This window comes from Mycetomoellerius zeteki, unplaced genomic scaffold (genome assembly GCF_001594055.1).
Source record: "Mycetomoellerius zeteki isolate Tzet28-1 unplaced genomic scaffold, Tzet1.0 scaffold188, whole genome shotgun sequence".
NCBI classification, from domain to species: Eukaryota; Metazoa; Arthropoda; class Insecta; order Hymenoptera; family Formicidae; genus Mycetomoellerius; species Mycetomoellerius zeteki.
This window is the reverse complement of record NW_017256836.1, coordinates 1,462,258-1,472,669: the sequence shown is the minus strand read 5'-3', so window position 1 is coordinate 1,472,669 and position 10,412 is coordinate 1,462,258. Positions and strand designations below refer to the sequence as shown.

General features: G+C 33.2%; 1 protein-coding gene across 1 annotated transcript in view; it reads left to right on the top strand.

The window, feature by feature from the left end:
- The first annotated feature begins 262 nt into the window (after positions 1-262).
- Positions 263-10,412, top strand: part of LOC108721883 (IQ domain-containing protein G) — a 10,562-nt gene continuing 412 nt past the window's right edge. The window contains exons 1-7 of the mRNA XM_018446668.1: positions 263-416; positions 529-925; positions 4,997-5,179; positions 5,252-5,350; positions 8,355-8,595; positions 8,734-8,940; positions 9,285-9,416. Of these exons, the coding sequence (XP_018302170.1) occupies positions 263-416; positions 529-925; positions 4,997-5,179; positions 5,252-5,350; positions 8,355-8,595; positions 8,734-8,940; positions 9,285-9,416 (1,413 nt within the window). The remainder of the gene's footprint in view (positions 417-528; positions 926-4,996; positions 5,180-5,251; positions 5,351-8,354; positions 8,596-8,733; positions 8,941-9,284; positions 9,417-10,412) is intronic.

The following is a 10,412-nucleotide window of genomic DNA, read 5'->3' as shown; positions in this document are numbered from 1 at the left end:
GGTTGAAAGCGAGGACGAGACTGTTGTGAGAGAGGGAGAGAGGAAAGAGGTCGACATAAACACGAAAAGTGCCAACTAGGTTACTCGTAACAACTCTCAGTAAGACACAAATCGACATTGTACAAGTTCAGTCGTCAAAGCTTGTTCCGAGACGTGCGCACTTTTCTTGCGTCGCTTTACATTTTCATACGAAGAACGACGTGAGATGATGATCAAAATATTAAACGCGACAAAAGGGTTAAGTCTGATGTACTCACCCCTAATGCGCCGGTCAATAAACAGATGGACAGCGGCAGATGAGAGAGGACGACGAGTACGGGTACTAGCACCACTTGGTACTGGTGTACTGTCCACGCCGACGGTGACGGGTAACAACGGGATGAGAACTGGTGTACTGTCCACGCCGATAGTGACGGGTAAGAACGGGATGAGAAGATAACCTTGTTAATGAGACCGGAGGATTGTTGTCGTAACTGAAGGAAGCAGTGGAAGCAGTCACGATGAGCACGTACTTATAAGGATGAAAAGCGATGTGCCGTGGACGTGAAGTGCGAGTTCCTCTCTTTTCCGTCGGTCTCGACGGCGATTCGAAATCCGTAAGATGCCCCAGGAAGAGTGTGCCAGAACCGAGCGTCAAGATGTTGTCACTGCGGTCGTGGTCCACGGTTGAATGTCCCGAGGAAGAAAAGCGCTCTCCAGTGCCGCTCGTCGATGATAGTAGCAACGACGGCGACGACGATAGTGAAGAGCGCACGGCGAGTAGACGAGAACAACCCTCTCTCGCTGCTATCACCACCGACACCGCCCTCGCGTCTCCTCGCCATGGCATCGGGTGCGGCAGAAACGCGCCGTCGCGACGCCGCCTCGCGAATACGCACGCGCCACGATGCCGGAGGTGGTGGAGGTGGCCTCTTGGTCGCCGCATGTGTACACACACATACATTTTCCTGCACGCGGGTTAAGTCCACTTCGGACTACGATAACAGCCGACAGGGTGCGACGGTTTACTCTTGCATTAGATAAGGGATAGCTACCCCATTTCGGCCGTTGAAACGATATTTCTCTAAACTCTAAATTCCGTCTACCGTTTTGCATTTTGCATTTTTTATAGCCGCTACTAGTTACGAAAAATTTTGGAATTATTGGGAGATTTATTGAGGGCCTTTAACATTGTCTTTTGCAATCGACTTTTCTCAGAAATATGGCCTGATATTAGTATAAATCGTTCTAGGAAACAGGCGGATTAGAAAAAAGGAAATTTATTTTCTCATTTTTAATGAAAATATATGATTGTACGAAATTAGAAATTAATTTAAAAGTGAGTAAAAAGAAAGAAAGGACAAAGTCCATGTTTATGTTTTAGTCTTCTATAAGATTTTAGATAAGATCTTTAAATAAGGTAGAATTAGATTGTTTATAAGGAATCTGTTGCAAATTGTGAGACACCAATTGTACCATGCAAAATTGATATCAAATACATTCGATTTTAAGGAATTCTGAAAATATTACATCGATTATATTACACCGATTTTAACTAGAACACACGTTGAAACAAACATCAAAAGTTCTTTAACCAATTATATCATGCAAAATATCATATTAAATACGTTCAATTTTAAAAAATTCTGAAAATATTACATCGATTTTATATATATATATATATATATATTATATATTACTAGAATGTTAAAAGATCCAATTATTATGACTTTTTGTATCATTAATGAAAGTATTTTATGTAAAATAAAGTTAATATAAAATAAAAAAGATTGTATTCTATATATAATACATATGATAGACACTATCAGATTCTCAAAATTGTTAAATACATCCGAAACAATTATTTAATAGGTTAATCCACTTCTGCATAAAATCATTGTAATATTTCACACGTTCGACATTCTTAATATTCTCCATCTAATTTTTGCGTTTCGAACTTCTTACTTCAAGTTTAATCGAGAGATGACTTGCCACCTGTCAAATCGTGCGATTAATCGAGTAAGTCTCGAAAAGCAGCACAATGAGACACCCACACATACGCGAAAATTGTCGGATTTCTTTGTAACAGATGATCGTTACCTTGTTTTCACGAATTCACGGTCCGATATTCTTCACGCTAAACGGAGACACGAGCTTGAGGAGCTTCGCGAAGAACTCTCTCTTGCTAGACAATGCAGATTCAATTAAAAGTCTCTTCTCAATGTGAAAACTTTTCCAATCAAACTGATACGTGCTAGTGCGCCCTTTTTCGCCGCAGGATTTTTTTTTCGGGCCTATGACCCTAACGCGATTGGATAGTAATTATGTCGGTATCAATTTAACAGTTTTCGATTTTCGTCCGCTTCGCCTCGCGGAATAATTGATGAAGAACCAATAGCACGAGGTTTCTTCGTTCGGAATAGATCAAGTAGAACGATGTTTATTGAATTTTCGCAGTTTCCTTTTCCCAATGTGAATTTTGTTTCGCAAAAGTAAGTTCTAACTTATCGTACTGTATTTAATAGCATTTATCTATTAAACTTCTCTTTAAAAAACATATTACAATGTATATATGTTCGATAATATTTATAAGCTTTTCTATTTTAAGTTGGGAATTTTGGGGGGATTATTAATATTTTCAGATTTGATTGCGTTGAAAGTCCGACAACCATATCGGCACGCAATTATAATTTCTGAAATTAATTCATTTAAATGAATTTATAATAGTTCAACATCTTAACATTCTGACCGTTATGGCGCTTCTTAATTTAAAGCATTATGTTTAACATTAACAGTTTTTCAATCTTATTATTTTTCTATTTTAGTTTGCAAGGTATATATACGTATTATTTATTATATTATTTCTTAATTATAGTTACTGGAAATACAAACCTAATAGCAGAAGAACGATGTGAAAAATCTTTTGCTGTGCTGAGAGATAAAAGGCGAGCGGGAGATTTCACGATACCTAAAATCGATAATTCCAAACAGGCATTCTATGGCGTTGCGACAAAACTGCACGATGCATTTCCTCGGCCTCATGTAAGCCAAGATGTACTTGGCTTCGTCCAGCGTCCGCGCTAAATGTGTGTCCATGCCTTTAAAGACTACAACTTTTCCACACAAAAAATTTCTTTCTCCGCGAGAACTTTCCCAGAATTGTGTGAAAAGAAGAATCGCGTTTCAGAGTACGTGTTTGCAGAACGCCACACTCGTATGAGCGCATTAAGTCGCAACTCTTCTCGGATTTTTCACGATTTCCATTTTCCGGGAATTATAACTAAATCACGCACGCGCGATTCGATGAATTTAATTTTAAAAATGTCGTAGAGTTGGAGATCGTACATTTGCATTTTTTTTTACATTATCAGAGAAAAAAATTTTCCTTCGGCAAATGCTTCCTCTTTTTCGTTTGAAAGGATTTTTTGCGCGTAATCTTGCTTTTCCTTTTTTATTTTTTTATTCTTACGCCTACTGCCGTTTTAATGTTCATGGTCCTCCGAGTTCGTTTCCATGGCAGCCCGCGGCGATGGATCAAACTCCTGGTTTAACTCGTTCGAAAGGTTTGCCGAGCGCGCTACAGAGTTTTTCTTCTTTTTCTTTCTTTACAGAATACAGTGTGTCGGGATCGATGTGATGGCTGCACGTCCGATAATGTGCTAATAAACTCGTGAAAAAATGTCTGCTTATTTGTAAAGTTTAACTGTTTGCGTATACAGCAATGTACGTGTATTTTATGTAGATACTTTCAATATTCATTATGTGCCTACTGAATGATTGTTGAATGTGTTCTTCTTATTAGCACATATATGTTTGAGAAGCAATGTGTAAGTATAATATTTTAAAATATTATAAACATAATATTAACAATTTTATTTGATATTTTGTCCAATTAAAATATATAGAATTATTATTAATAAATAGTAAGGTATACAGGATGAATCACAAATTAATATCTTAAGAATTATTCGGAAAAATTCTTAATAATGATACATGGTGTAAATTGTTTGGATTCTTAAAAATAAATGTTTAAAATCAAGAATATTTTAAGATTACTTGAAAAAGATTTATCTAACGTCTGTTATGTAAAATAACATTATTAATAAAAAATCTCTTAGAAAATAATCTTCAAAAATTAAAAAATAACGACGCTTTCAAATATACGTTATAAAAATTATACACTTTTTCTTTCTCATTAGTTTACCATCAATAATTTTTTTAATATCCCGATTGATGCTAAAATATTAATTTATAACAAATTAAGTGACGCGTCTTGTATATTAATAAAAAAATGTTGTACATAAATTGCACTAAAATAGTTATTCATTGAAGTTAATGATCATTCGCTAAATTTGTTTTATTGTCTTTTGCTCTTCCATTATTGATTTTCGATAATATATTTTTCGTAAAAAGTCAATTTAGAAAATTAAATACATAAAAATTGTTCCTTGTTAATCATTTCGAGTGCATCTATTTTGCACCTGTTCCTCTGAAAAGATAGTTAGTATTCTAACTGTGCTGTTGATGTTATTCAGAATTTAAGAAAGTAACCGAGAATGATCTTGAAGTCAAGCGTCTTCACAGGAACATGTGATAAATTGGCTTATCAGACAGATGTAGACTGACACGACATATTTATCAAGTGAATATATTTAACACACATTGAATTTGTCGACGTTGAACATAAAATGTATGTACAAGAACTTGCATAAAAATCCATGAACTCCGTCATGTGAAATATTCTTTACAACGTACGTGATTCTGTCATTCTCGCGCAGTTCCTATTAAAATTTCGAAATTCTTTTCGCGCTTCATAGTTCTATGAACTATGCTCTCTAAAACTTTTAAAGTAAAGTGTCATTCTAAAGAATGAAATCTCATTCTTAAAGATTGATAATTGAGCTATTCTTTTTCAGGACTCTAAAAAATTTAAAAAGTAAATTTAAATTATGTGTATACATTTGTTAACAAAAACAGCTAATAAACAATGAATGAAAGATCGATTCGATTATTGTAGAAAAAAACAGATGGAAACGTCGATTGGATCGAAAAGTGCTGCCGGATTTTCACCGGCGGTGTGTGAAGCTGTTTTAGAAGTCCTGGAGGAATGTGCGGACTCATTGGCCGTTTACCAAAACATCTTACGACAACAATCGATGACGAAGGATGATGATGCCACTAATATTTTCCCAAATTTTAAGTATGTCTTGCGGATATAGTACAATAAACGCGACTGTATTACGATATGTCTACTTTGTACATCTATCCACAGAATTTCGGAAACGTCTATTCTGCAAATGCTTGCCAGAGGCGCCGCGGAAATAACGGATTCACGGAGGGAGACTGCGCATGAAAAGCTTCTACGAGACAGGTTGGCTTGTTTAATTTGTCTATATATATATAAGCCTGTTTGAAAGACCGACATGTGGTAATGGCGGATCAGCCAATAGACTACGATAACAATAGAACTTTAAAACGAAATTAATTACATAAATAATAAATTAACATTTGCTTTCTGAAGAAATATAAAAAGCAAATAATTGCTTCTTTTATTTGTCACATGCAGTATCGAATTTAAATCGTATGAACATTAAAAATATTATGATAATAACAATTACTATATTTTTTATTATTTATGTGCTTCATTTTTAATAATAATATTTATACTGTCCTCTAATTAAACGTAATTTTGTACGTTTTCGTTATTTAAATATGGAGATTTTATATGTAAAACATTCATTTATTTTAATTAATAAAAGATTTTAATAATTCCATTTTTATTAGTCGTCCTAATAATATATCAATGAAATATAAATATAATAATATTTTTCAATGTTGTGACCAAAAAAATTTTCAAACTATTTCGATCCGTTACTGTTAATTAATATATCATGCAGATGTAATAAGTAAATTTATTTATAAATAATTCCACTCATGTATCCTCTCATGTATCTTTTACATTCGATTTTTTTTTAGAAAAGATATATATACAATTTAATTATTTTTAAAAGTTTGAAGTTGCTAAATATGCAAATAAAATAAAAAATATAAAAATCTAAAAAATGATGAATCAATATAATGCATGCAAACAATAAAATATTTTCAAAGTCTAACAGAAATTTATCGAGACGATTTCATGATCGCAAGATTAGATTTGACTTATAAAATAAAATGTATATTAGTAAGAACTACGCAGTAAAGCTTAAAAATTTTTAGCATATAATTTATATATACTTGCCAGCAGAAAGGTTACAACATTTTTTTTTATGAGTTTCGAAACTTAGGGCCGCGACACAGACTTTTGCATAACGCATAACACATTTATTAATTTTATTCATCAGAGATTCAAATAGAATATTGAATAACAATTTAATTATTTTTTGTGACTCATATTAACATACTAAATAGTATACCGAATTACGATTTACTCATCTTATGTCGTTAAATTTAACATTTACTTACTAAATTTAGCGTTTATTTAATAGATAATGGAGTGAGTAGTGTGTGAACGCTGCGGTGTGTGTGTGTGTGTGTGTGTGTGTGTGTGTGTGTGTGTGTGTGTGTTCGCGAACATCAATGCGGATCTAGATGATAAATACAAAGAAAAAGGTGTCGTGAAATTATGAGTGAATGAGTGAGTGAGTGAGTGTGTGCGTATGTATGTGTGTGTGTTCAAAGGAAGGAAAGTACTAAATTAAGATATCTATTAAATTTCGGTAATAGTACAAGAAGAGAGGGAAAAGCAATTTAAAAAGAAACGTTACTTGAGAAGCATGAAATCGACACAACACGTACTTTGGTTTCATATTAAAATTTAAAGACTAATATTTGTGTATTTTTACATTTTGGAGTTCTGGTCTGAATACTGCTTGCTTTATAAATCGTTCCGCATAATTATTATCATCATCCTTTGAAGAGATACAGCTTAATACACTTTTATCGTATTTACATCATGGACAATTTTTATATTTTGTACGCTATACAGTCAAAATGTGAAAACTATTTAGTGGAAAATTCATTATTGGATCATGTCTATAGTCGTTGTAAAAAAAGATTTTAGAATTTGACGTCTTCAAGTTTCATTGAGATGAGCCTTTAAACCTTGTTTATTATTTAATAAATAAACATTTAGCAACAAATTCTTCATGTAGTGATAGAGTAAGATCGTACTAATAGAAAAATCGGAATATATTGAATTGCTTAATTACAGAAGTGTTAAATTTGATGATCATAAAACCGTAAGACGTGGAAATCGTAATATGAGATACCCAGGGTATTTCTAATATGAAATAACCTATGCTCCTATGTCATAGTGAAAATCGTTACTATAGTATAAATGTTATTGTACAATAATAAACAAGACAACCGGAATGAACATCGAGTTTGTTTCTGCGATGTTTGGTTTCAACTACCTGAAGACGAGTCCTAGATATAATGCATCGCATGCTCATTTTGCACGCACATTGGCTGTGTTTGTTTGTATTTACAGAAACATAAAGTTTTTTAATTGCAATACTGATATACTTTTCGTTTTATTATCGATTTTTCGGGGTACCTCATATTAAGAGCACAATTTTTTTATTTTGCGATTTGCTCACTTTTTACATTTCTTTAATTAAAAAAAAATAGAATTTGAATTAAATTTTACATAGCATTATCTTAAAGCTTATTAAATTCCCTTCAAATCTATTATTTTTTTAAATTGCTTAATTTTTTTAAATGTCCATAGATTTCTAGCATTTACCCCAAATGAACTTGGTATCACATAATAGGGGCCTTTCCTTTATACATACATGTATATTACGGGGTGCGTCCAGATTATCGGGCCGAAACTCGAACCGAACCTCGAGCCACGAGCATTTCAATTAATTTCCATTGTTTTTTATCGAGCCGCGCAACAAATGTTACCGAAATGCGAGGTTTGGCTCAAATTTCGGCTCGATAATCTAGATGTACTTTTTTACATATCCATTGTATTGATAGTAGCATTGCTATTTTTTTGCCATTAAAATGAAGATTTGTGAGTTTTACCTTACATATAATACAAAAATATCATCAAAAATATACATTATACATACATCATAAAGTTATATTAACAGAATGGCGTTTGAAAAATTATTACAACACGAAAGTAAACGCTGCTGTCTTTTATAGTAATTTGATTATCTTACTATACAAATAATTTTTTATATTTTAATACAAAAAGCATAAAAAAATTATATGCTTTTAATTAAAATTTAAGCAAAAATTCTTCTTTTATTAGTCATATTTGACCTTAATTGTTCCATACTTTTCAAATATGATTTTTTAAACATGCTAAGATGTATGTATACATACTTTATTGGACGTCCAAAGAAACATCGTTTACGTTGCAGTTTATATGTGAGCGGTATAATAGAAGACTTGAAGCGGGAAGTTAGCGAACATGGAACCATCGACGTATTAATCAAAGAAATCGAGAGGATTACGTCACAAGAAGAACAGGAGCATATTTTAATAGAAGAGAACGAAAGCATGCAAATAATTGTGGCAGAGTTACGAAAAGCAATTGCCGATAAGAAAACAGCGAATGAAAAGGAGGAGGAACGTTTAACAAAGAAGCTCACTTTGACACGGGTAAATGTTTTACAAGTCGGAACGTTTACAAATATATGTACGACGCAACAGAGATAAATCATGAAATTTTACCGTTTACCCATTGTATGTATATAAGTAGAGTCACGTTAAAACAAAACTTGTTGGCAAAATGTTTAGGACGAGAAGGAGAAACTGAAACTAATCAAGGACGTGGAGATGAAATATGTCCGAGTGTGGGAAGCGACACGTCGGGAGCAGTACGTACTGCGTTACGAGTTAAAGATAGACGAATTGAAAAAGACATTGAATGATCATTGCGTGAGCGAGAGAAATGAAAATCACGTGAATGATGTATTAACGCGTTATCTAACGCGACGTATAGCGGTGAGAGTAAATTCTTTCTCAACTTCTTTTCGTTTAAAACGAGCAAAAATGTCTTATAGACATATTTTACCTTTTACTTAAAACAGTCAAGAGAGACTTAAAAGGGTCTGTCATTAAAATTAAGATGGACACTTAAGCGATCTTGTAAATTCTTCAGCGAAAAAGCTTAAAAGGTTGCTGAAAAATGTACTTTGAGATCGTGGCTTTTTATGACTTTTCTTCAGCGGATATGTAACACAAATTTGGCGTTTTTGCTAGAGGTTAAGCATGAAATAAATTTCGTTAAATTTAAGATGAGTCACGCCCTTGGAAAGATAACAAAAATATTTACTTTGAATTTACAGCTCATCGAGACTCGGATCGAGCAATGGCGACAGAGGTACGATCGGGAGAAGAAAATGTATGAGAAGGAGATCCGTAAAGTACGCAATGAGATCGGAGATGCTCAGAAATACTTGGAGGAACTTACGACGGAGGTAATGATTGGAAAACTGTGCGACAGCGCGAGAAATATTTTCATTTCATTCCGCGCAGCAGAAACGGCGAACGCAGTGCAGTAAATCAATTTGCATTCCCTCCGCCGTTCATTATTTTGACCACCGCTACTGTGAATCTTTATTGTTGGATAAAGCGGACCTTAAACGGGGTAACAAGCATAATCACTATCTTATTTCGCATTTTTTCTGTGACTATTTGATTTACTACGTCACGTCTCATCTATTGACAATCAAGCTCGGATAACTTGGCTCGGGTGAATTTAAAGGGTGCGCCGAAGTTTCGTTGGGTAATCGATAATTCGTGTCAAGAACGTGTCTACTGAGATTCAGAAATGTTAACAATCATTATTAATAGCTAAAATCTCCTCGAATTCTGAGCTCTTGAGATCCCTCCACATGTTTCAGATCGGTTTACGTTTAAGCGAGAACTAAACCATTGATCGGAAGTCTGTAGATTAATTTCTCTTAGCTTAGGTATCTACATATACAGGAATGCAATAGATTTCGTAACGCCAACAAGAGCTAGAACATGCATTTCATGTATTCGAATATGTATTTGCAAATTATTTTCTATATTTTCGAATTATCTTCCAACAAGGAATCACGTCTTTTCTTCTTTTTAATTCTTTTTAATTATATCAAGAATTTTAGTTTTTTTTAGTTATATCTTATAATTATCTTCTATAATTATCTTATGTTATCTTATAATTATCTCTTTAATTATATCTTTATAATTAACAATATATTATACTAATACATTAACATTGTTAGTAAATTAATGTAGAAAGACTCTCATGGTAATTTTACAGATCTATTTCTATAAATTGATTTCTTTACAAATCTTGTGAATTTTAATCATTGATAACAAAAATTTGTTCCGAATATAAGAGATACACAATTTTCTACACCAGAGTTGTCCAGTTTAGGCTTTATACCTCTTTTAATTATACGTTCGTATATATAACAGACAAGATC